General features: G+C 42.7%; 1 protein-coding gene across 2 annotated transcripts; it reads right to left on the reverse strand.

Moving 5' to 3' along the window:
• Positions 1–355: 355 nt before the first annotated feature.
• Positions 356–27,738, reverse strand: LOC103971351 (eukaryotic initiation factor 4A-7). Of its 2 annotated transcripts, XM_009385348.3 has the most exons (7): positions 27,610–27,738; positions 27,456–27,504; positions 27,230–27,367; positions 25,982–26,215; positions 832–871; positions 654–751; positions 356–583 (listed from the first exon to the last, which is right to left on the reverse strand). In XM_009385348.3, the coding sequence occupies exons 1-7, from the start codon at positions 27,735–27,737 to the stop codon at positions 566–568; spliced, it is 705 nt and encodes a 234-aa protein (XP_009383623.2). In that variant the 5' UTR covers position 27,738; the 3' UTR covers positions 356–565. The 2 variants fall into 2 exon arrangements, with proteins under 2 accessions (XP_009383623.2, XP_065029605.1); XM_065173533.1 differs by lacking the exon at positions 356–583 and having other exon boundaries at positions 656–751; positions 832–873; positions 25,983–26,215.

Below are 27,738 nucleotides of genomic sequence, written 5' to 3' on the forward strand. Positions count from 1 at the left end.
TTTTTTGCAATGGGACCTGCATAGAGATACATAATCTAATATTCATCAAGACTCTGACGCAAATAGCTGCCACTATCTTGTTTCATCACTAATCACCACATGAGAATGTCTTTTTTGAGGCAAGTCTCAGGAAAACTTTAGTTCTTATACCTTCATGAGATCACCAAGTTTAGAGCTATCTTGGTGCACCTCAAATAGCACATTTTTACATGGTAACACATATTTGCTAAATGTAGGTCAAGTGTAGGACTTAGCTGCATGGCCTCCATAGCAAGGAGTAACAACAGCTTCCACCATACATAGGCATTACCAAAATAGGAAATAACTCAGAACATGCAATATCTGCTACCGCACAAGATGATAAGTCAGCTGCAATTACTTATTTGATCACAATTGCAAGTTATTTATGTTACAGATATTTTCCTTCACAGTGTTCATGAATAAATTACATGTTAGTATCATCAAAAAGTATCTTTCTATACAAGACAGTAGTAAAAGATTTGATCACTTGGAAGTCCTTTGTCTAGTAGCTGTGAACAGCTCTTAACATGTAGCGGGAAGAATATCATAGGATCTCAGAGATCTGCAGGGTGAAAAACTGCCTCAGTCAATACTATGTCATTTCCACAAATTAGCCTAAAAGCTCAACTCACATTTATGGGCATCTCTGCAATGATGAGACCACTGTTCTCCTCGAGCCCTTTAAGAGCCACTACCTCACCTCCAACAACCATGTTGATCACAATCCCATCTGCAGGCCCATCATATTAAGTCATTACTATGAATTCAGGAATGATGTGCTGTACAAAAGGTGAAACGAAAAGGGGAGACCTGCTGCTAAACAGGTTGACATACGTCTCAAATATGTTTCCTGCAGGCAAACACAGAACTTCATAAGCAAATACTTCATTCCATGTTAAAAGAGCTTTACATTTAAACTGAACAAAAAATTGATATAGAAAGCCAACCCTAACAATAGGTCTGCTCATACATAAATCAATTCTATCTAATGTATTTTTAGTCAAAACCAATGTAGGCAAAGGCGCTAGGTGCTAAAAGGCACCAAGGTGCCAAAATGTCGACCCTAGGTGCTCGCAAAGCAAGACGCTCACGAAAAATAAAATTTAAAATATAAATAAGAAAAAAATATGAATAATAAAATAAAAAAAGATAAAATTTAAGTATTATTAACAATGATTAACATTACAAGAGAAAGAAACAAAGGGATGAAGAGGGAGAAGAAGCTAAGAGGAGGAGAAGAAGAGTGGGGGTGGGAGATATTGGTTGGGAGGGTAGCCATAGGGGAGGAGAGAGAGGGGGCTGACAGTTGGGAAGGGAGCAAGAAGACAAAAAGGGAGGGGACAGAGTTACTATAAGAAGCTGCCATTGGAGGGCCACCTTACACAAGAAAGCTGCTTGGCAATTGTCGAAGGGCTGCCTTCACGCACATCATAGGAGGAAGATATAGTGTTCATCATTAGGGTTTAGGAGGAAGACACGATGATCTCACTTTATTCAGGTGCGCGACTGAGCTGCCCAGCGTCTATAGGTAGGTGTTAGAATGATCTCACTTTATTCTACAATCTGCATCACTGAGTTAATGACTGTCTATAGGTTGGTGTTAGAATGATCCGACATCTTTCATGGTATTACCTAATTTGTTATGAACTAACAAAGAAGATGAATAGGATGAAGACACTTTTCTTTCCTTCGCCATCGTTTTCTTCCATGACATTATTATACAATATCTTTAGATGACAATTCATCATCCTTATCAGAATCTGCACCATACTTCCCAGTCTTACACTGTTTTAGAATTAGATCTAAAACATTGAGAATTTATGCGCCTCAGTGATTTCAACTGTACAAGATTGTTATGATCCCTTTATTTTCTGAACTTTTGAATAATGTTTATTGAGTTTGTTTAATTCAGTAAGAGTCGGATAGAGATTTATTTAATTTTTATTTATTATTAAGAGTCCAAGTCCTGGTGGACTCTGGGTGGAACTCTATAAATAGGGATGTAACTATTTCTTTTCGGCAAGCAATAAAATATTATTCAGTCATTTGACGAACCCTAGGATTCTTCTATGATAAAACCCTAAGGGTCTTATCATTTGGTATCAAAGCAGTGATCCTCCACGTTCTCGTTGTAATTTCTCACAATACCTCGTCGCAATTATCATCATCCAAGAAAAAAAAAAGGGGAAAAGGGAAAGAGAACGCAGCCACATCCTTCTCGAGCAAGAAAGAAGCCCGGCCAACGAAACAGAGTCCACCGTCGCGGCTAGCCAAAGTCGTTGCCGCAACCACCACTACCGTCGATTGCCACCACCGCCGCCCCTTCTTCCTGGCCAGCACCCCCCCCTCGTTGCGTCGTAGCCGCCCTCCAGCCGTGCACCCTATCCCGCTCAAGCGAGAAAGGGCTGCCACCGCTGTTCCCAGCCAGCAGACCACCCCCTCGCAGCGCCTAGCCTCGGTGACCCTTTGCTACTACTCGCCCTCAACGACACTGCTCCCAGCCGCACCACCACTGCTACCTCTCAACCCCGACTGCAACCTTCCCTTCTCCCAGTGACAGAAACAGAGCATTGTTCCCAGCCGCACCACCACCGCTTCCCCTTCTTCCGGCCAGTGACCACCGCTGTCGCTGCTCTCCGGCTAGCACCCCCCACCCCCCCTTCTCCATCGGCATCCACAATAGCCGCTGGTTGCCACCGCAACAGGGAAGGAAGAAAAGAGGTGAAGCAAGGCAACCATAGTCGTCGGTCCCTCTATTGTCGTAGTTGTCGCTGCTTCCCAACCAGCGACCATCGCTGCCCGCCTCTCAACCGTGACCCTCGTCGCCTTCCCTTGGGTCGCAACCACAACCACTAGATCCACCATCCCTACATCTTCTACCGCTCGACCATCCCCCCTCGTTCTGCTGTAGTCGCCCTCCAACCACAATCGTCGCAACCACCGCAGCCGCTGCAGCCACCTAGGCCTCAACAGCCGCACATAGCCTCCCAGCCCTCAACAGCACGCCTCCTAGTCGAAAGCAGTGTGAGGGCAACCATGCCCCATCCTGCTCGAGCGAGAAAGGGCCGCCGCCGTTGTTCTCGACCAACGGACCACTCCCCACGCTGACGTCGCCTCCTCATAGCGACCGCAGCGCTCTCACCCCAACGCTGCCCCAGGCCAAACTTCACAACAATCGCACCAAATAGTGCAATACTGATGCCCTTGACCCGACACCAAAAACAAGAATCGGAGATTATAGATCTACAGTCTTACACAATGGCTACCAACAACTCAGTGAAAGCCCAATTAGAAGCCTTGGAAACCATAAATGAGAACTGACTACAAGAAACCCTTAACGATTTTAAAAAGAGTCTATTGGAGAGCTTCAGCAAATTTCAACAAGATGAAAGTTCAAGTCTTACATTGAAGATCTGAAGACATAGGAAAAAGAAACCAAGAACAGGACACAAGCTACCCACGCATGAATGTGGAATTTCTAAGATGGGAAGATAAAGATCCAACCAGTTGGATCTCTAGAGCAAAAAAATTCTTTCGTTTTCACATAACTCCAAAAGAATCCAAGGTAGAAATAGCTTCAATCCAACTAGATGGAGATACGATCCAATGGTATGATTAGTACGAAACTTGTCACGGGGTTTCCTCATGGAAGCAATTCAAGAAAGGACTTCTTATTCGCTTTGGACCATCTGAATACAAGAATGTTGATGGGCAGCTCGCCAAAATTCGTCAAACTTCCACAGTGTTAGAATATCAGAAAAAATTTGAACGATTGTCAAATCAAGCCAGAGATTGATCCGAACGATAACTGGTGGGTACATTTATCGAAAGACTTAATCCAGAAATCTGGTGAAGTCAAAGCTCGCCAACCCCACACTATGACAGCCGCAATATCATTTGCACGTTTACATGAGGAAAAAATTAGTAGGGAAAATCGTCAAAACAAAAGTGACAACAAACAGATGATCATCAAGCCACCTGCCCCCATCTATTCCCAACCGGAACCCTAACACCCGGAGGCTAATCCGAGAAGAACTCAAGGAAAGATCAGCGAAGGGTTGTGCTGGCACTGTGATGAAAAGTGGAATAGAGAGCACCGATGTAAACAAGGGCAACTTCTGATGATTGAACCAATTGGGGAGGAACCGAAAGCTAACAATGTGGACTCTGATCATGAAGGTATAGATTCTGATGAAGATGTTGGACCTATCATACATATAGTACATGCATTAGCCGACTACTCTAACCCGCAAACTATGAAAGTTAGAGGAACTTTAAAACATCAGTATGTTACAGTTTTGATCGATACTAGTAGAACTAACAATTTTATGGACAGTAAGATTGTTGATCGATTTGTCACGGACTTAGTTGGAATTGCCTAAGTTGTGAGGCACCCTTGCGGCCAAGACGCGAACTTAGCTTGAGTTACCTAAGTCGTAATGCACCCTTACGCCAACTTCTCAAACTTAGTTGGGATAGCCTAAGTCTTGAGGAGTCCTTGGGATATATGCATCCGCAAAGGTTCAGCCTAGTTGCAACCTCATACAGGTCCCGAAAGACCTGTAAAACAGAAAGTTGATTAGATTGAAAACGAGTGACAGACAAGTCCCGACGTCTCGCAAAGAGGGAAGCTTTACAAGCAATTTAGCAAGCACCTTAAGTGCACAGGAGAAAAGAGAGGAAGAAGGAAAACAAGGACTTTAGAAGGTAGAACGAACAGTTACAAGTCCACAAACAACTGCTCACTGGGTGCCGAGCGCGAAGGCAAGTTCCCGTAAAGAAAACGTGCGAACTTGCGAAGATTGTTCAACACCCGACAATATACCGAAGCTCCATCCAGCCCTATGCCACCGGAGGGGTTCCAGGGTGCTGAGATGGCTGTCATTTCGCGCGTTGCAGCGGGCTACAGAAAACAGCCTGTGACCCGTGAAAACGGAGCCATTTTGGGGCTTTTTGGCCCGACACGGTGAGCGATCGCACTATGCACTGCAACCTATTCGAACATGTATTTTTACAAGCAAAAAACACAGAAAACCAAGGCAAAATATGCTGCCATGTCTCTGTTCAAGCATGCAAAAGCGATGAACAATTCGTTGAACGAAGTTGTTGCGAGTGCGCAACAACCATTCGTGACATTCTCCCCCACTTAAACTGTTGATGCCCTCGTCGACGCTTGTTGGTAGTTGTTGATGATTGCTTCTTTATGTCGTAGGGCGTCTTCGAGCTCCCAACTGGCTTCAGTTCGGGGAAGCTTTCGTCACTTCACCAAGTACTCGGTCTTGTCACGGACTTAGCTGGTTTTGGCTAAGTCGTACGGCACCCTTGCGTGTCCGTCCGCAAAGGTCAGCCTCCCCGAAGCCTCCCATGGTCCCTTAGGACCTACAAAAGATAAACTGGGTTAGAGAAAGCACCTCACTCGGGATCTACAAACAAATATTCCAAGAAACACTTCATAAACAATGCAAATTATAAACAGATTTTACAAGCTCTGAACAGTTGCACAACAAAGGGTCAAAATGGTCCACTACAGACCGAAAATCTCTCACAAGTGCCCACATGACACAACCTTTATTTACAAGCCTAAAGTGGCCACCAAACCCAACTAAAATTGGACTATTAAGCCTTCGGCCGTCCCTCTACATGTTGTGCAAAGCATGAACATACCAAAAGACACGAACATACATAAGCATTACATCAAACATCCTATTTAGAAGTTTGTCCGTGACATTCTCCCCCACTTATTCCTTCGACGTCCTCGTCGAAGCCTTTGCCGACACTACAACTCCATGCCTTTGTTGAGTCTTCAATCTCCGGCTCCAGCTGCAACGTGCCTCTTGGCTCCCAGCTGCTCTCCGCTGCTGTTTTTGAGTAGTCGAACCTTTGATCCGCCATGCTGCTTCAACTCGCCAATGACTCTAACTCTTGTGTGGGGTTGGCTGAGTTGTGTTGATCCATGTTGGTTCCTGCGGATCCTCCAGATGAAGGAAAAGACCATCCTTACTATGCGTCAGTCTCTCAAATGTCTCATGCTACTTGAACTGGGTGGATGCTTGTTGGAGCTTTAACGAGCATCGTCTTGCAAACTTCTGAAGTTTTGGGTCCTTCTTCCACAAAATTTGCCCATTGACTCTTCTTTTACTTAGTTGTCACTTCTAAGTAGGTTCGCATCACTTCCGCTTTCGATTGGCATTTCGTTGGGAAATAAAGCGGACAATCTACTCTCAGTAGCACTGATCACCGTTGGTGAGGATATGACAACTATTGTCTTCCATTATCTTCAAAGGGTCTTTGAACCTGTGCAGAGCTCCTTTGCTGGATAGATAAGAGAAATGGGATACTCAATTTCGCCCATTCTCTTAAGTGTTGAGAATACAAAGGTTACTTGACTTCGCCCGCCTCCTCGAGGTTGTACTCCATGCATCGAGCTGGTTACTAGCCTTCGCCTACTCTTTGCTCGCACTTCTGAAGCACTTGAAGTGTTTGCACTCCTTACGTTAAGTTAGTTACTGTGATTCACCTTCTCAATGCCATCGAACTTCTGGAATGCAGGAAGTTTTTACCCCAACTTGGAGTAAGTCTCTAGTAGTTTTGGTCGCCTCTGGGATTGTACCGTCTTCTCCATTAACTCGACCGCCTACTCCACTGAGTAGCAAAGGTACAGCACCGCGTACTGCCTGCTTCGTTCCTTGATCGTGCACTCTTGTATAACCCAAAGTCCTTCACTTTCGGCTATCTTGATGAGAAGCTCGTTGACACCGATCTTACGAAGTTCCTTGGCCTCTGCCCTTCAGCCTTGTCTCGGTACTTGGAGTTTGCCTCTGCATGCTCTGGCTCCTCGGTCCCTTTCACGACCAAGCGCTCTCCCTCCATAAGAGCAAGGGATCAATGACTTTCACGGAAGTCCCGCCTCTGCGGTACTATGGCGCTGTCATGCCCATGGCCCTACTATCCGTCGCCTTGCATCTGCATCCCTTTTCTTCACGGTCAGTAGATATGTCTCTGTGACACTCCTCCGAGTTCACCTCCATTCTAACTGATTCTTGATTTTAAGTAGCTAAGTCCCTCTGGACTCATCATTGCTTCCTCGCCCCTTTCGATCCCCTGCTTCAACACCTTTGTGTTCTCGAAGCAGCTCCCTTTGGTCGATGGAAAGAAAGACTACAACTCCCATGCATGGCCTCTGCCATCACATTATAAGATTTGCACCGATTCTGTTCTCCTTAGCTTCCTTGGTAGCAACGTTCGCTTACTCGACCTTGTCCTCTAACTTGTCAGGCTCCCTTAAGCGAATATGAGCTCTGGAGTAGTCCAACTCTCCAACTACTTCGATCATACCTCTGCATGATCAAGTCCCTCCCATGGGACTCACTGGTACCTGCATTCGAACTTTTCCCTTGGTGGAACACAGCCCCCATATGCTGATGACCAAAACTTTCATCCGATGCAAAATTCGATGCACGCACGGAAGACCCGCCTCTGCGGTTAGTGATTTAAAAAGCGCTATGTGCCAAAAGGCGCCAAGGTCCAAAAACGCCTGAGGGGCTAGGTGCTCACCCGAGCAAAAGAAGGCGCTAAAATATAAAAATATATAATATAATTAATAAATATAATTATTTAAAATTTTAAATAAAAATATGCTATTAAATTAAGAAAATCTAAGATACAAAATCACAATGTCACATTAACAAAAAGTTTCAAAATTCAAAACAATAAAATTTTACATCAAAGTCATTCATCATAATCAATATTATCGTCATTCTCACACAAATCATATTCATTGAATTCGTCTTCTTCCTCTTGTCCTTCGATTCCTTCCTCTTCATCAAGATATGTTTCATTCTCTATGTCTTCAACAATAGCACGAGCCGAGCTTGATGCTTTTGCACTCATTTTTCTCTTTGACATCTGCCTTGTATATGTTTGTAATTTTCCAGCACCTGAAGCTCTTGCCACATCTCCTCGTGTCAATCTATCATCTTCAAATACAAGCTCGTCTTCAACATCTTGCAAGTTAGCACCCATTTCTCCTACTAACCACTCATTTGAATCATCAATATCTTGCAATGAGATTGAATCAAAACTATTTTGCAAATCATGACGAGCCTTCAAAGCTTGATTATACTTTACGTAAACAAGATCGTGCAATCGTTGATGTTCTAACCGATTTCTTCTCTTCGAATGAATCTGTCATGTCATATAATTTAAAAATATATTAATACATATATCTAAATAAATAAATTAATTAAAACAAAAATATTTAGTGATCCTTACATGCTCAAAGACACTCTAGTTTCGCTCACAACCCGAAGCACATGTCAAACTAAGTACTTTGATAGCAAATTGCTATAAGTTCGAGGTGGAATTTCCAAATAGACTCCACCATTCAGTTGCAAAATTTATATTATTATTAGCAATAACATAGTACCATAATATATATGAAATTAATTATATCAAATTATTAATACCTGGAGACGTAGTTGTCCTGGATCGAACGACAATTGGAATTCCAAAAAGACCTTCGACATTTTTATATAAAGATAATTCATGAATAATCTTATCTTGAACCTCAAGGCTGGGAACTAATCTTGCAACACACTGATATAACCCACTCAAAACTTCTGCATCGAATCCAACAGATTTAATCTTATAAAAGAATTCAAGGTTTAAATAATATCCTGCTGCATGTAAGGGACGATGAAGTTGACAATTCCATCTTTCGTCAATGATTGTAAAAATTTTCTCATATTTTTTTTTCATTTTAATTAAAAGATCTTTTAATCATCTCCTTTGCTCTATCCATAGCCTCATAAATATATCTCATTGCAGGCTTATTTTCATTATCCACCAACCGAAGGACTCGAATAAGAGGGCCCATTACCTTTAATATATAAACTACATAATTCTAAAAGGATGGCATTAAGATGATATCAGCAGCCCTCTTGCCTTTTGCTTCTTTTGCTCATTTGCTTGTCACCCATTTCTCAGAGGTAAACATATTTCTCAGAGTATGTTTTTGACAATGCACGCTCTGTAATGTCAAGAATGAAGTAACAAATCGGATGACACCATGTCTCACTAATTCTTTATTCCATGTAAATTCTCTCATCATATTCAAAGCCCCAATGTGATTATAAAGAAATCCAACAACAAAAATTGTCCTTTCTAAGGTTTTCTTGATTTCTAAGATCTTTCCAATATCCTCCAACATTAAATCAATACAATGTGTTGCACATGGAGTCCAATACAAGTGTTATCTTTTTTATTCAAGCAATTTACCTAAGACAAAGGATAACAAAAATGATAAGACTTAAAAGTTTAACACACTTAATTAAAGATAAAATAATTAACAAATTCAAAAGATGAATATTACCAGCTAAAACATAGTTGCTTCCATTGTCGGTTATAATTTGAACGATATTTTGTTCTCCAATTTCTTCCACGAAGTTGTCAAGTAAATCATATATCTTGTCTCCAGATTTTACAAAAGATGAAGCATCTATTGACTTCACAAACATAGTCCCTAAAGAATAATTAACCATAAAATTAATTATACTCCTGCACCTCCTGTCAGTCCAAACATCTGACATAATAGAGCAACCATATGTTGCCCATGATTCGACCCTTTAGTAAGTCATTTGTATAATTCAACTCTTTTTGCACCATGGAACTCGCATCTCCATAATAACTTGGAGGTTTTAATCCTGCACCATATCTTCCAATAGCTTCAATCATATCCTTAAAACTGTCTAAACGAGTTGTACTAAGGGGAAGACCAACCTGATAGAAGAAGCGAGCAATGTGCTGAATTGTTCTTCCTCTTATTTCTTTATCACAAGCATCACTTATATTTGTTTGTCCAAATTTTGAGCCTCCTGCTTGCCCTTGTTGTTTCTGGAATCCTTAAAACATATATAGATCCATCGGTCCTTTTTTACCTTTCTTAGTACTCAAAACTTCTTTTCCTTTTTTGTCGTATACTCTTTTTTCACTTGGGTTAATACTCATAGAATAGTCTTCTTCTTCATCCTTGAGATGTTCAACATTGTTTTCTGGTAAATTCCCGTAAGATTCATTCTTTTGTGTCTTCTTTTCCTTCATATAACTCAGCAACTCTTCTTTTACCTCAGGTGGACACTTTTTGCAAGCTACTGCATTCTTAAAATTTCCTACTAGATGTTGTTTTGCACGAAAAATACCACCTCTAGTAGTCTTATCGCAGAATATGCAAGTCACTGCATTAGGATCTTTCGGATCCTTCAAATAATTATACTTCCATGCAGGATCTTTTTTTGATACCATTGGAGACTCTATTGAGTTGCTCTCTACACTTGTCATTTATGTTAAAACCTAGTAATAATTTCAAATAAATGAAAATTAACAACATTAAAATCAAAATAATATATTATTAATCTATTAACAGTATTAAAAATTAATTATTTCAAATAAACTTAATATTAACAGTATAAGCCTGCTGACTGAGAAAAGAGGAAGCAGCGGCGGCGACAGCAGCAGCGGGAGGCGCGAGCGACGACAACGGCAGCGGGAGGCGCGAGCGACGACAACGGCAGCGTTTGCGAGCAACAGCAGCGGGAGTAAGAGCGGCGAGCAGCGGGAGGCACGAGCGACGACAGAGGCAGCGTTTACGAGCAGCGACAGCAGCAAGCAACGGGAGCAGGAGCGGCGAGCGACGGGAGGCGTGAGCGACGACAGAGGCAGCGTTTGTGAGCAGCGCCAACGGCGAGCAACGGCAACGGGAGCAGGAGCGGTGAGCAGCGGGAGGCGCGAGCGACAACAAAGGCAGCGTTTGCGAGCAGCGACAGCGGTGAAAAGCGAGATCGGGATCGGGATCGGGAGCGACAGCGGCAGCGGCGAGGGTTAGGGTTAGGTTCTCACTTATATCAATTTTAGTTGGTTCGATTGAACCAACTAACCATCAGAGACCGAACCAGGACCGAACCAGGCCTAAAATGTTGGTTTGATCGCCTTGGTTAACCCAGGCGCTCGCCCGAAGCGCCCAGTGCCTGGACTCGAGCGAGCGCCCAAGTGGTGCCTGTTTGAAGCTCGCCGCCTGGGAGATTAGCGAGGCGCTCGGGCCTCACCCGAGCGCCTTTTTAAATCACTGTCTGCGGTACCATGGCCTTCACTCCTTAAATCCATAGCCCTTCTTGTCGTCGTGTTGTTCACCGAAGTGGAGCTTCCAGTAGCTCCCAATTATACCTCCATATGATCTAGTCCCTCACGGGACTATGTTATGTGTATCGCATTGCCACGAACTGTTCCACCACGATCCACTGCACCATGTCGCCTCCTGGTGACATCTCTATTGCATTCTGATCCTTGTGGGATGAACTCGAATTGTGATCCCTCCATGTGTGGCCTCTGCCAATACATCGCAGGGTCTCTTTCACATTCGATTTTGTTCGCTCCTTTGGCAATCGACCTTCATCCACCCACTCTTGGGTCACACCTAGATGAAGCACCGCTCTAGGACAGTTCGTCGCCTAGTAGCTCCCGAAGTCCACCGATTTCGCTACAATTAGTGCACCATTGTCTGGATCCTGGGCCTCTGCCCCTACCAGCACAATCTCCACTGCGCACCGCTTCCTGCCTGGCAACTTGACTAGCAACACTATGGCATATTTTTCAAGAGTACTCGCCTCCGCGTCCTCTTGCCCCGTGCCAAGGCCTTCTGAACCCAACTTCGCCTTCACAAGTTAAGTCGCCTTGGTTCCTCAATGTTTCTCCGAAAGAAGGTGCATGTACCCAGAAGCTCCCTTCGTCTTTAACAACATGCAAGATGAGTCCGCTCCATCAAAATGAAGGACCCATGGAACAACATGATTCTGCTCTTGCCTCTGCAAGAGTTCATGTCCTTGACCTCTGTCCAAGGAAAGCACTGTGCCTCCGCTCCATGTTCCATCTTCTATGCTAGCTTCGTTCATGCAGCTTGGGTACTTCGCCAAGTTACACCCAAGTTGCTCCGCTCCTCGTTTTTGCATTGAGTTGATGGTGGCCCTCGCGCCCACCATTCCATGGGTCAGTCCTCCCATTGAGTCCGATCTCCATATCGACTCCAACTGTGTCTTCATTTGTGTTGCCTTAGGTCGCTCCCCCACTTGATCTCGCAATGCATCCACCAATGCACTCTCTCAAGCGAGATCATGCGACGACTCCTCGCCGCTCGCTCGATCCGTTGAGTATCGTGGAGTTATTGTTTTTGAGGTACTACTCCTCAACATGTGCGGTCTGTTGCACATGATTCTACCTCTGGAGAGCTGGGACTTATCCCTCCTAGATATCTATCCCGTTGGAGCAACATCTCTCTTCGTTTCGGAGACCACCATCCCCTTGGACTACTCCGATTTGCTGAACAAACTGCGCATTGTTCTGCCTCCTGCAAACGCACTTGCTATATTGCGATTTCACGTCAATACAGCCCCCGCTACACCACTCAAGGCCTAGCAACATGCTGAACTCGCTACACACTTCAGCCTCCTACGGACGTATCCTTCACATGCCGAAGAGAAAGTTTCAATGCTCCATGGCGCCGAGTGTCGGTCGCCTTGGGATGGCCGCAAACATTCCATCGTCTACATACAAGCTCATGCATGAGTACCGAATTCTTCGAGTTAGCAATTCCCATCATCTCTGTGAGCTTTGCACAACTCTTTCGATCGCTGAGCAACTCATTCCACCTTGCATGGTCTCATCCTTTACCAAGCACCTCGCTTGCCTTGAACACCATCAAGTATGGTTGTCAACGTTGAGCCGTAGCTCAAACTTAGCCATCCCAACCTTTATGCCCTCCGCATTCTTCCAAGCTTACTTGTTCTCGTGGTGCCTCTTATGCAAAGGGTTGGTCATTCCTTTGAATGCCAATCTCAGATGCCTGTTCCTCCGAGCGACTCCTTTTCCCTACATCTCTATGCTCGTTTTCCCCCAAACGATCGCGCGTGTGCTGACTGCCCTCAACGCAACCCCTCTAGGTCCCCCACATTTGCATGCCAAGTGTTTCTATGAGTGCTTGTCCCGCTCTTATACCATCTGTCACGGACTTAGCTGGTTTTGGCTAAATCGTGCGACACCCTTGCGTGTTCGTCCGCAATGGTCAACCTCCCCGAAGCCTCCCATGGTCCCTTAAGACCTACAAAAGAGAAACTGGGTTAGAGAAAGCGCCTCACTCCAGATCCACAAGCAAACATTCCAGGAAACACTTCATAGACAATACAAATTATAAACAGACTTTACAAGCTCTGAACAATTGCACAACAAAGGGTCAAAATGGTCCACTATAGACCGAAAATCTCTCACAAGTGTCCACATGACACAACATTTATTTACAAGCCTAAAGCGGCCACAAAACCCAACTAAAATGGGACTATTAAGCCTTCGACCGTCCCTCTACATGTTGTGCAAAGCATGAACATACCAAAAGACACGGACATACATAAGCATTATATCAAACATCTTGTTTAGAAGTTTGTCTGTGACAGTCTGCTCAGCTCCATTGGGTAGCTTTATCTTGCGATCCGCCAAAATGGTTTTAACTCGCTTCTCGTAGGAGGCTCTGGTGGGGGGTAGCCTAGTTGGAACACTTCGGGAAGCATCTTGCGGATCTGAGTGGTAGGCTTTCAAGTTGCTAGCGTGAAAAACATTGTGAATTTTAAGCCACGCCGACAGCTACAACCTGTAGGAGACATTGCCCACCCTACTGATAATTGGGAAGGGCCCTTCATACTTACGCATCAATCCTTTGTGTACTTTGTTCCTAAAGAATTGGAGTGATGCTGGTTGGAGCTTCACCAACACCAAATCGCCGACTTTGAACTCTTACGGTCGCCTTCCCAAGTCGGCCCACTTCTTCATCTTTTTGGTTGTCTTCTCCAAGTCCGCGCAATATCTGCATTTCGGAGCCATTCTTTTTACAAAGTGATATGTTGACGAACTACTCCTAGTGTATCCGATAGCCAAGGTGTGAGGAGTCGACGGTTGTTGTCCTGTAAAGATCTCGAAGGGGCTCTTGGTGGACGCAGAGCTCCGCTGTAAGTTGTAGGAGAATTAGGTTACGTCCAACAGCTTCACCCAATCTCGTTAGTTGGCACTCACGTAGTGCCGAAGATATTGCTCCAGGAGCGAGTTTATCCTTTCGGTTTGACCATCTATCTAGGGGTGGAGGCTAGTGGAGAAGTATAACTTAGACCCCAACTATTTGAATAGCTCGATCCAGAATCGTCCTAGGAACCGAGCATCTCGATCACTGATAATATTGTACGGGACTCCCCAATACTTCACCACATTCTTCATCATCAGCTTGGCCGCCTCCTCTGCTAAACAGTGTAGGGGTGCAGCAATGAAAGTTGCATACTTTGAAAATCGATCGACCACCACGAGGATCGATCCGAGTCCCCCTACTGCCGACAAGCTTGATATGAAGTCCAAGGAAATGCTCTCCCACGGCCTTTCTAGTATGAGCAACGGCTCCAAAAATCCCACCGGCTTCCGCTGCTCCACCTTGTCTTGTTGGCAAGTGAGGCACGTTCGAACATATTCCTCCACATCAGTCCCCATCTTCGGCCAGTAGAAGGCCCTCTCCACGAGAGCCAAGGTTCTGTGAATGCTCGGATGTCCAGCCCAAAAAGAATCACGACACTCTCTTAAGAGCTAGGGACATAAACCCTATTCCCTTTTGTGTAAACGAGTCCCTCCTGGACCCAAAATCGTCGTGCCTTGCCTTCTTTGATGAGTTGCATCAGGGTTACTGCCTAGGGATCATTGTACAGTCCATCCCTAATCTTGAAAAGGAAGTTGGAGTGCAACTAACTTGCTTGGCCTCTGCCCTCCAACTGTATGGCATTCACTCGCTCCACTTTCCGGCTCGATGCATCGGCCACAACTTTTGCTTTTCCGGGCTTGTACTCCATTGCTATATCAAACTCAGCCAGGAAGTCCTGTCATCGTGCTTGCTTTGGGGAGAGTTTCTTCCGAGTTTGGAAATAGCTCAAAGCGATGTTGTCTGTCCTCATCACAAATCGTGATCCAAGAAGGTAGTGTCGTCAAACTCATAGATAATAGACCACCGTTGTCATCTCCTTCTCGTGCACCTGATACCGCCGCTCTGACACGGACTTAGCTGGATTTGCCTAAGTCGTGCGGCACCCTTGCATGTCCGTCCGCAAAGGTCAGCCTCCCCGAAGCCTCCCATAGTCCCTTGGGACCAACAAAAGAGAGAACGGGTTAGAGAGAACGCCTCAATCGGGATCCATAAGCAAACATCTCCGAAAAACACTTCATAGACAATGCAAATTACAAACAGACTTTACAAGCTCTGAACAGTGGCACAACAAAGGGTAAAATGGTCCATTACAGACCGAAAAGCTCTCGCACGTGTCCACATGACACAACCTTTATTTACAAGCCTAAAGAGGCCACCACCCAACTAAAATGGGACTTATAAGCCTTCGGCTGCCCCTCTACACACTGTACAAGGCATGAACATGCCAACAGACACGGACAGATATAAGCATTACATCAAACATCTTGTTTCAAAGTTTGTCCGTTACAGCTCGGTCTCGTTGAGCTTGCGGCTCTCGTAGGCCACCGGATGACCCTCCTGTATGAGTGCTCCCCCCAATAGCGAAGTCTGAAGCATAGCGTAGGCCACCGGATGACCCTCCTGTAGTAGCACTTCTCCCTTTTCACGAACAAAGTGTTCTCCCTGAGAACCTTGAAAATTGTCCGAAGGTGCTCAACATGCTCCTCGAGCGTTTGGCTGTAGACGACGATATCGTCCAAGTAGACGACCACGAACTTATCCAAATACTCTTTGAATAGTTGGTTCATAAGAGTACAGAACGTGGTTGGAGCGTTGGTTAAGCCGAAAGGCATCACCAAGAATTCAAACGCTCCATACCTGGTCGCGCAAGTAGTCTTCGTTTCATCGCCTTCAGCAATGCGCACCTGCCAGTACCCCGACCGGAGGTCAAGTTTAGAGAAATACTTGGCTTTGCCCAATTGGTCGAATAAGTCCGCGATGAGCGGGATGGGATACTTGTTCTTCACCGTCACTTTATTGAGGGCTCGATAATCGACGCATAGTCGAACGCTCCCATCTTGTTTTTTTTGGAAGAGAACTGGAGCTCTACGGATGAGACCACTACTTAGCAGTTCACCTAATTGTTTTATGAGCTCTGCCAACTCTAGAGGGGGCATGCGGTAGGGTAGTCTCACTGGAGGCTTCACTCCTGGCTCCAGCTCGATGTGATGATCCACGCCTCTGCGTGGCAGTAGAGTCTTCGACAACTCAGGTGGCATAACATCTGTGAACTCCTTCAGGACGTTCGCCACCACAACAGGTTCATAAATGGCCTTCTCGTCGAGTGGTTCTAGCCAGTGATTTCAATAGGCGCTCGGGCGCTCGCCTAGGCGCTCGGGCGAGGCGAGGCGAGGCCCGAGCGCCTCGCTTGACTTCCAAGCGGCGCGCTTCAAAGAGGCGTCGCCTGGGCGCTCGCCCAAGCCCAGGTGTCGGGCACTTCGAGCGAGCGCTTGGGTTAAACCAGGCGACCGAACCAACGTTTTAGGTTTAGTTCGGTCTCCGGTGCTTTAGTTGGTTCAATCGAACCAACTAAAGCACTGATATCAGCTACCACTGCCCAACCCTAACCCTGCTCGCGTTCACGCTACTGCTCCAGCTCCCGTTGTCGCCGCTCCCGCTGCTCGCTGCCGCTGCCGCTGCCGTTGCCACTATCGCCGCTCTCGCTGCCTCTGCTCACTTTTACCGTTGTCGCTGCACCCTCGGTCTTCCCTTACACTCCTCTTCCTTCTCCTCTTTCGAAAGTATACTGTTAATAGTATACTAATAACAGTAATGTATTTATATTTATTAGATTAATAATATATTATTTTGATTTTAATACTGTTAATTTTTATTTATTTGAAATTATTGTTAAGTTTTGGGATAAATGGCAAGTGTACAGAGCAACTCAATAGAGTCTCCAATGGTATCAAAAAAAGATCCTGCATGGAAGTATAATTATATGAAGGATCCAAAAGATCCTAATGCAGTGACTTACATATTCTGCGATAAGACTACTAGAGATGGTATTTTTCGTGCAAAACAACATCTAGTAGGAAATTTCAAGAATACAGTAACTGGCAAAAAGTGTCCACCTGAGGTAAAGGAAGAGTTGCTGAGTTATATGAATGAAAAGAAGACACAAAAGAATGAATCTTACGGGAATTTACCAGAAGACAATGTTGAACATCTCAGGGATGAAGAAAAGATTATTCTATGAGTATTAACCCAAGTGGGAAAAAAGTATACGATAAAAAAGCAAAAGAAGTTATGAGTACTAAGAAGAGTAAAAAAAGACTGATGGATCTATATATGTTTCAAGGATCCTAGAAGCAACAAGGGCAAACAGGAGGCTCAAAATTTAGACAAACAAATATAAGTGATGCTTGTGATAAAGAAATAAGAGGAAGAACAATTCAGCACATTGCTCGCTTCTTCTATCAGGCTGGTCTTCCCTTTAGTACAACTCGTTTAGACAGTTTTAAGGACATGATTGAAGCTATTAGAAGATATGGTACGGGATTAAAACCTCCAAGTTATTATAAGATGCGAGTTCCATTGTTGCAAAAAGAGTTAGATTATACAAATGACTTACTAAAGGGTCATAAAGAATCATGGGCAACACATGGTTACTCTATTATGTCAGATGTTTGGACTGACAAGAGGCGCAGGAGTATAATTAATTTTATGGTTAATTGTTCTTTAGGGACTATGTTTATGAAGTCAATAGATACTTCATCTTTTATAAAATCTGGAGACAAGATATATGATTTACTTGACAACTTCGTGGAAGAAATTAGAGAACAAAATGTCGTTCAAATCATAACCGACAATGAAAGCAACTATGTATTAACTGATAATATTCATCTTTTGATTTTTTTTAATTATTTTATCTTCAATTAAATATGTTAAAACCAAGGTTCGTTGTATCGTACCGTACCGACGTTTCCACCCGGACTCGGTACGGTACGGTACCGGTGTACCGAATATTTTTTTATTTTTTCATACTGTAGCAGTACTACAGTATAGTACTGTAATACTGTAGCTGTGCTATAGTATAGTACTGTAGCACTGTAGCGGTACCGGGCAGTCCACGTACCGATAACCTGTTGGACCGGTACATACCGCCCGGTACGGGCGGTACACTTCGGTACGGCAGACCTTGGTTAAAACTCTTAAGTCTTATTATTTTTGTTATCTTTTGTCTCAGGTAAATTGCTTGAAACAAAAAGACAACACTTATATTGGACTCCATGTGCAGCACATTGTATTGATTTAATGTTGAAGGATATTGGAAAGATCTTAGACATCAAGAAAACCCTAGAAAAAGCAATTTTTGTTGTTGGATTTCTTTATAATCATATTGGGGCTTTGAATATGATGAGAGAATTTACAGGGAATAAAGAATTAGTAAGATATGATGTCACCCGATTTGCTACTTCATTCTTGATATTACAGAGCGTGCATCGTCAAAAACATAATCTGAGAAACATGTTTACCTTTGAGAAATGGGTGACAAGCAAATGAGCAAAAGAAGCAAAAGGCAAGAGGGCTACTGATATCATCTTAATGTCACCCTTTTAGAATCATGTAGTTTATATATTAAAGGTAATGGGCCCTCTCGTTCAAGTCCTTCGGTTGGTGGATAATGAAAATAAGCCTGCAATGAGATATATTTATGAGGCTATGGATAGAGCAAAGGAGACGATTAAAAGGTCTTTTAATGAAAATGAAGAAAAATATAAGAAAATTTTTACAATCATTGACGAAAGATGGAATTGTCAACTTCATCGTCCCTTACATGCAGTAGGATATTATTTGAACCCTGAATTCTTTTATAAGATTAAATCTGTTAGGTTTGATGCAGAAGTTTTGGATGGGTTATATCAGTGCGTTGCAAAATTGGTTCCCAGCTTTGAGGTTCAAGATAAGATTATTCGTGAATTATCTTTATATAAAAATGCCGAATGTCTTTTTAAAATTTCAATTGTCGTTCGATCCAGGACAACTACGTCTCCAGGTATTAATAATTTGATATAATTAATTTCATATATATTATGTTACTATGTTATTGCTAATAATAACATAAATTTTGCAGCTGAATGGTGGAGTCTATTTGAAAATTCCACCACGAACTTACAGTAATTTGCTATCAAAGTACTTAGTTTGACATGTAATGCTTCGGGTTGTGAGCGAAATTGGAGTGTCTTTGAGTATGTAAGGATCACTAAATATTTTTATTTTAATTAATTTATTTATTTAAATAGATGTATTAATATATTTTTAAATTATATAATATGACAAATTCACTCGAAGAGAAGTAATCGGTTGGAACATCAACGATTGCACGATCTTATTTACATAAAGTATAATCAAGCTTTGAAGGCTCGTCATGATTTGCAAAATAGAATTGATTCAATCTCATTGCAAGATATTGATAATTCAAATGAGTGGTTGGTAGGAGAAATGGGTGCTAACTTGCAAGATGCCGAAGACGAGCTTGTATTTGAAGATGATAGATTGACATGGGGAGATGTGGCAAGAGCTTCAGGTACTGGATAATTACAAACATACACAAGACAGATGACAAAGAGAAAAATATGTGCAAAAGCATTAAGCTCGGCTCCTGCTATTGTTGAAGACACAGAGAATGAAACATATTTTGATGAAGAGGAAGGAGTCGAAGGACAAGAGGAAGAGGACGAATTCAATGAAGATGATTTGTGTGAAAATGACGATAATATTGATTATGATGAATGACTTTGATGTAAAATTTTATTGTTTTGAATTTTGAACTTTTTGTTAATGTGACATTGTGATTTTGTATCTTAGATTTTCTTAATTTAATAGTATATTTTTATTTAAAATTTTAAATAATTATATTTATTAATTATATTATATATTTTTATATTTTAGCGCCTCGCTTCGCTCGGGCGAGCGCCTAGCGCTTTGGGCGTTTTTGGACCTTGGCGCCTAACGCTTTTTAAATCACTGGTTCTAACTTCATAGCATTAGCAGCCACGAATATTAACTCATCTTTTCGTATCAGTTGTAATGCCGATATCTATTAGGGTTCCCTGGTTCCTCTTTGAGAGACGGGAACCACACGGGGGTCGTCACCTCCCATCATACATAGGGAGTTTAGGAATGGCATTGGCACCAACTTCGCTGCGTGCATGAATTTCATTCCAAGAATCACTTGGAAGTCGTCCAGTGGCACTGTCATCATGTTTGTGCTCCCGCTCCATGTTCCGATCTTGATGGGAACTCCCTTTGCCAATCTGGAGATTCGCTTGGCCTCCGAGTTCATCGCCTTCATTCGACTTGGGTTCTTCTCCAAGATCAGCCCAAGTCGTTTTGCTTCTCGATCGACAATAAAGTTGTGGGTAGCTCCCGTGTCCACCATTGCACGGGTTGTTTGGCCATTGAGCTTAATGTCCACGTACATCAATTCGCTACTCTCTGCTTTCAATAGCTTTGCCTTCATGTTCTCCCCCACTTGACCTCGCAATGCATTTAACAAACGCATTGCTCCCATTCAGGGACCCTGCGACTCCTTATCGTCATTGCTAGATTCTAAACTGCTTGAACTAAGGGCGACAACTTTGCCGTTGTTTGATTTGGGGGGATGGATGAAAACTGTTAAAGCATTGAGTGCTTGTTTCTATGGGCACTCCCTCACCATGTGCGACCCTCCGCATAAGAAGCATCAGCTAGGTTTTAGGGCCTTGCCTTTTGAGCTTGGCCCGTTGTGGGAACTCTTCTTCCTCTGGTCGCCTCCAAGCTCCTTCCCTCGAGAATATTTTGGAGGGCGATTTCCTGAAGATGGTTTCCTTTTTCCCAGGTCCTCAGAGGAAACAAAGTCGGTGAGCCTTTCTGCGACAACAATTGCCCTGATCACATCGGTGACATTTCTTCAATGCAGTTCTTGTTGAGCCCATGGCTTCAAACCATCGAGGAAGCTGAATAGCTTATCCTTCTCGGACATGTCCTGTACGTCCAGCATTAGCGCAGAAAATTGCTTCATGTAGTCTCGGATGGAAGTACTTTGGCGGAGTTGTCTCAACTTCCTCCATGCGATGAACTCTGTGTTCTCAGGTAGAAACTGAGTTCTCAACTCTCGCTTTAAGTCCTCCCATGTGTCCACCCGACACCGACTTTGTTGGATCTCCGCCCAACAGGTTCGCCACCAAAGTTTTGCATCCCCATTCAAATATATGGTTGCTATCGAAACTTTTGTTTCTTCAGAATCAGGCCTCATAACTCGAAATTATTGTTTCATGTCGAACAAGAAATTCTCGAGCTCTTTAGCATCTCGGGCGCCTCCATAACAATGCGGCTCGGGTGCCCTCAAGTTTTGTGGTGGCGCAACGCGGGTGTTGCTTCCTCCCGCATTCAGTACCCTTGTGAGCATGGTCACCCTAGAAGTGAGTTCTGCCATGACTTCCTGCAGATGTTGCACGGAGTCTTTGGTGTCGTCCGACAGTTGATCGACTAGGGCCTCGACCATGTCGATTCGGGATTCAACTTCTTCTTGCGAGCTCTCTACCCCAAGAAGCCTTCGTAGAGTTCCTCCAAGCTCGCTTCAAGAACATCCAAGTGGGTTTCCGCCGTTGTGAGTCTCTCCTTATGGCTCTTCTTCCCGATTGGCGCTCCAGATTGCGCCTCCTCCGCTCGCGGAGAGTAGCCAATTTCTCGCTCATCATATTCGCTGCCCCGATCCTCCAAAGCGGCTCCAACGACATGAGAGCGACTTTGCACTTGTAGCCCACCTGCGGTTGTTTGGGGTAAAGGTTCGGCTTACCCTGCCTTGCTTGATTCTCCACGATGCTTTGCCATGGCGAAATTATGAAGTTCCTTCGCTGCTTGCTCGAATTGCTTGCCCGCTCTGATACCACAATGTCACGGACTTAGCTGAAATTTCCTAAGTCGTGAGGCACCCTTGCGGCCAAGACACGAACTTAACTTGAGTTGCCTAAGTCGTGATGCACCCTTGCGCCAACTTCTCGAACTTAGCTGGGATTGTCTAAGTCTTGAGGAGTCCTTGGGACATATACGTCCGCAAAGGTTCAGCCTAGTTGTAACCTCGTACAGGTCCCGAAGGACCTGCAAAACAAAAAGTTGATTAGATTGAAAACGAGCGACGGACAAATCTCGACGTCTCACAAAGAGGGAAGCTTTACAATCAATTTAGAAAACACCTTACATGCACAGGAGAAAAGAGAGGAAGGAGAAAAACAAGGATTTTAGAAGGTAGAACGAATAGTTGCAAGTCCACAAACAACTGCTCACCGGGTGTCAAGCGCGAAGGCAAGTTCCCGTCAAGAAAACGTGCGAACTTGTGAAGATTGTTCAACGCCCGACAATATACCGAAGCCTCATCCAGCCCAGTGCCACCCGGGGGATTCCAAGGTGCTGAGATGGCTGACATTTCGTGCGTTGCAGCGAGCTGCAAAAAACAGCCCGCGGCCCACAAAAACGGAGCCATTTTGGGGCTTTTTGGCCCGACGCGATGAGCGATTGCACTGTGCACTATAACCTATTCAAAATGTATTTTTACAAGCAAAAACACACAAAACTAAGACAAAACAGGCTGCCATGTCTTTGTTCAAGCATGCAAAAGAGACGAACGGTTCGTTGAACGAAGTTGTTGCGAGTGCGCGACAACCGTTCATGACAGATTGGCCTACCACATTAAAGGCTGTAACAAATTCAAAGTAAAGGTCGTCGATGGACAAATTTTAACTTGTGATAGCAAATGTTCAAAGATAAAGTTGATTATACAGGGCCAAGAGTTGCTTGTGGACTTCTTTTTGCGACCCTTGGAAGACTTCGAAGTGGTGCTTGGAATTGAATGACTGTCAACCCTGGGTGATGTTTCGTGGAATTTTTATAAACTAATCATGAAGTTTTTTATTAATGGAAAGCGGGTGATCCTAAAGGGAAGACGTGGAAGTAAGGTCACAATTGCCACTAGCCATCGAATGGAGAGGGTTTTTTAGAAGACTGTAACGACTACTACACCGAAAGGCCGACCTATTACTTACACTATCAAGAAGTGGAGACCGTATTTACTTGATCGACGGGTTGTGATGCAACGCAGATACCATGCGACTAAAGTGCTAAAAGAGAAACTCCCCGAGTTTGATGCTGCTCAACCTTGAGGACAAGGTTGATTTGAAGGAATTGTTAGGATCCCTTTATTTTCTAAGCTTTTGAATAATGTTAATTGAGTTTGTTTAGTTCAGTAAGAGTCGGATAGGGGTTTATTTAATTTTTATTTATTATTAAGAGTCCAAATCCTGGTGGACTCTAGGTGGAACTCTATAAATAAGGATGTAACTGTTTCTTTTCGACAAGCAATAAAATATTATTTAGTCTTTTGACAAACCCTAGGAGGTCAATCATCTCGAAGTGATCAAGGAGGTCGATCCCCTTGAAGTGATCATCCCCTTTTCTCCCATTTCTTCTATAATAAAACCTTGGGGGTCTTATCAAAGGTCAATCAAGATATGATATTATGTAAAAAGGAAATTGAAGGGTTGAATCATAATAATGTGGTTGCTGGATTGATTTTCTAGAAAATGTTAGCACATCAAAAGAACATGGTTCAATAAACTAGCAATTTTTAAGCAAACCTAATTATAATGATTGGTTGGAACCAACAATTCAAAAACAAAACTTGTATTCGACTGCAAATAAGGTGTGCTTGATCTATTCTTAACCTGATGCACATGTACTCATTGTTTCAGGTTCATGGAATGCCAAGAGTTCAATGAATTAACAAAGTGAAGCTCTCATAATTCATCAAGAATGGAACTAAAGTGATCCAAGAACTCAATCCAAATGCAACATTAAGGAAGACAAGAAAGTCTTTACAGCACTTCAAATAGAGGGAAGAATTATTAAATCAGTTTTGCATTCGTCACCTTTGCATGTTTTTACATGGCTCTTGGATGCCAAAAAAAGCCTATTTCTTTACTTGATCAAACAATGAAATCCTTCCTTTGGCAAAAAGATCATAATACTAAAGGCATGTCTCTTATTTCTAGGGATGTAGTTATCCATTCAAAAGATGAAGGTGACCTTGGTCTTCCTAATATTAAAGTGTCCCAATTTGATCTTCAAACTAAAAGAATATACATTTACCTTATTAAAGTCAAAAACCTTTGGATGGAGGTTGTTAGTGCCAAGAATGGTTGGCACTCATTATGGACGAATACCTATCTCATTAAATCTAACTGGTGTTGGAGACTTTTCATTCAGGCTTCTATAGTTCTGAGATCTGGTTTTACTCATGTTATTGGTGATGGTACTTCTATAAAGTTTTTTAAGGACGACTGATTGTTTGACTTTCTTTACAGTTAATACTTAATACATAGCTTTATTAATATGGCGTTATAATAATCAAATGCATCTTTATGAACTTATAAATGATGGCAACTGAAATTTCATCTTGCTTCATGAGTTATTTGGTAACATTACTGCTTCTAAAATTACTAATATTGAGATATCTCATCCCCTAATGATGACTATATATGTTGGAGGTCTCACTCCAATGGGCAGACACCAACTAGAATAGCATATAAATTCCTCTCTGTTAAGGATAATATCTATGTCACGATTTGGATCTATGGCATGACTTCGGTTAATTCTTATCATTCCAAAAGTTATTTTACTTTGCAATTACCTACTTCTGTGAGACTAGCTAAAATGGGAATTTGTAATGCACATTCTTACTAATTGTGTGAACATCCTTTTGTTGCAGCCTGCAGATATATGGTGGATTGTAGATATATCAAGAAGTCTGTAGGATTTCATGGTGAGACATCTCATGTTAAGGGGATATCGAATAGACCTGCATTTGGATGGGTCAAATTAAATATAGATGGTGCTTTTGATACCTCTTCAGGTAAGGGATGCTTAGGATTTTGTTTACGATACAGGAATGGAAGATGTCTTTTGAAAGGTTGTAAACCAAATGAGGAGATGAATAACTGCTCAAATGAGGCACTTGCAATTAAGGAGGGCATCATACATACAGGTAGAGAAGGTGTTTCCAATCTTGAGATTGAAAGTGATAACCTTTCCCTTGTAAAGATCCTAAACAAGGGCAATTCTCCTCCAAGGTTCATCAGAAATTTATTCAGCAACATATTTGATTATATGTCATATTTTCAAAATGTAAAAATCTCTCATAACTTAAAAGATGGGAATAGGGTTACTCATAGTTTGACGGTTCATGCAAAAAATTTAGGATAGAGCAGGTCTGGAGATCCAATTAGACTCTATTTCTATGTCTATTTTGAGCTCTAAAGAGCTTCATGTCAATTGTACTCATTTTTTAAGTTAATATAGTTAATTTTCTTTTGGAAAACAAATAGAAGGTTACAAAAGGAATTATTTACTTAAGTCTCACATTTGTAAGTTGGCAAAACTGTTGAATGAAAAGAAAATTTTGAACCAGACAATATCTAACTGCAGCTAAAAGGAAGTGTCATGATGGCATCTCAAAGACCGCCTTTTCAGAAACATAAAGAAGCTATTTCACTCCATACTATATCGTTCAAGATTTAATTAAACATGCAATTTGTAAATTTCATCATGTCAATATCTTCAAAGAAAACTGTTGAGCTCACAAGCCAGCCTATTTTCACAAATTTTGGCTTTCGATAAAAGGAGATATCAGAAAGCAGCAGCAGCAGCAGTTGTCAATCATGAACTGTTGTATGTCAACAATCTAATTATAAATGACTATAAAGCATATAATATAAAAATGACACATAGCTGGTAAAGGCAAACAAATATATATGAGAAATTTGAAAAGAGAAATACAGTGACAAAAAGAGATCGTTAAATTTTTTTAGTTTAACAAGCCTAAGACTTCACCTTTTTTGTTGGCAGTTCATAATTTATTAGGACACGAGCCAAAAGAGGTGCCTCTCCTGCAGTGACTAATGGTAGGCAGGCATCAGTTACAACTATCATACATGATTTTCGAGCTTCAGTACTAGATTCAAGATCATCCTCAGGAAAAAGGCTAGTGTTTTGGTTCCATTGTGCACTACAGTGGCGGAACTTCTCTAATACCATCGCACGCTCATTTTCTGCCAGATCACTATACTGCATAGGCAAAGATATGCTATGAGTTGTGTACATATTAACTACAAAAATGGAAAACCATTAATTCAAACAAAATAATCTAGATTTAGATAGAAATCATAAAGGATCTCACTGCAGTAGAAGATGCATTTGGTATCAATTCCATGTTCAAATTACCGAAGCTGCTAATTACAGTGACTGTGTACATAGGGCTAACTCTCCTATTTAAGTAGCAACCATGGAAGAAAAGAAAATGAGGAAATTTTTCAGCTTATACTTGCTGCTAGCAGTAAGCATGTTACTCTAAGTTTCCATTGATTTACCCACATGATTAGTAACTGTTACCTTCATATGTATAAATAATGTAAATGCAAAAGACTTTGTTTAAATACTCAAGAAATGCATGACGAAGCTTACAATGTCACTAGACATTATAACATATTTAAGATTCAAAATACATGATGGTAATAGGATACTTGCAAAACAAGATGGAACAAACAAATGTGATAAAATGAACAATTCATGTAATAGAAGATTAAACTTCAGTGAGACAAGAAACATACATACAAATGAAGTTTGGTTAACCATATCATAGGATGAATAATCCTTAACGGCACAGTTGGCTGCTCAAGACCTCTTACTCCGTTGACTACTCAAATATTAATAAATCACAAACATTCACATTTTTACCCTCTTCCAACTTCAAAAATGATTGATTTATAGATCAGAAACGGAATTTCACATTACAATCATAACAAAATGAAAATGGCTTAAGAATGTACTTTATGCAGCAAACATCAGAAACATGAAATCCAGTCAAAATTGGTATATTAAAATAAAATCATCGAGATAATTCTTCAATTAACATCCAAACCTTTTAACTTATCATGTAATTGGCAAACATACCAACAAGTCCACGTGAAAGATCAAGCTATCTCGTCACCACATATCCAAATCGAAAAACCCTTTTTCCCCCTCAAAAGCTTCATAAAAACAGTAGACAGTTTAAGAAAATTCGGGGAAAGGTATACCGACCAGTGGGGAGAGAGAGATGGAGGAGAGGTTGGAGACGGCAGCGCAGACCGCGTCCAGCTCGTCCCGCGAGCTGCAGCAGAGCACGATGGGGAGCGACGGACGGCGCCCAGCCACTCCGAGAAGATCCACCAGTGTCTCCTGCCATCCACAATCCAAACCAGATCCAGTTGATCACCAACCAAGATACATACATCTGCAAGATAAGAGTCGGGGGTTCCAGGCATACCATCTTGAACTGAAGCCGATCGACCGCGACGTAGTAGTGACGCCCAGGGCTGAACAACGGAAATCACGGAAAGAATCGTAAAAAACGTCAATCGATGAGAGATACGGGATCGAAGAGAAAAAGGAGGGAGAGGATTGGGGGTTTGGAAGGGGACCTGAAATGGGAGGAGAAAGAGGAGGAGGAGGGAGGTGATGGCGAGGGGAGCAACTCCAAGTGATCCGCGGCCGTTCCCCTCATTCTCTCTCGGTCTCTTTCCTTCGACGACCTACACGTATGTATCATA

This window comes from Musa acuminata, chromosome BXJ3-11, assembly GCF_036884655.1.
Source record: "Musa acuminata AAA Group cultivar baxijiao chromosome BXJ3-11, Cavendish_Baxijiao_AAA, whole genome shotgun sequence".
NCBI lineage: Eukaryota > Viridiplantae > Streptophyta > Magnoliopsida > Zingiberales > Musaceae > Musa > Musa acuminata.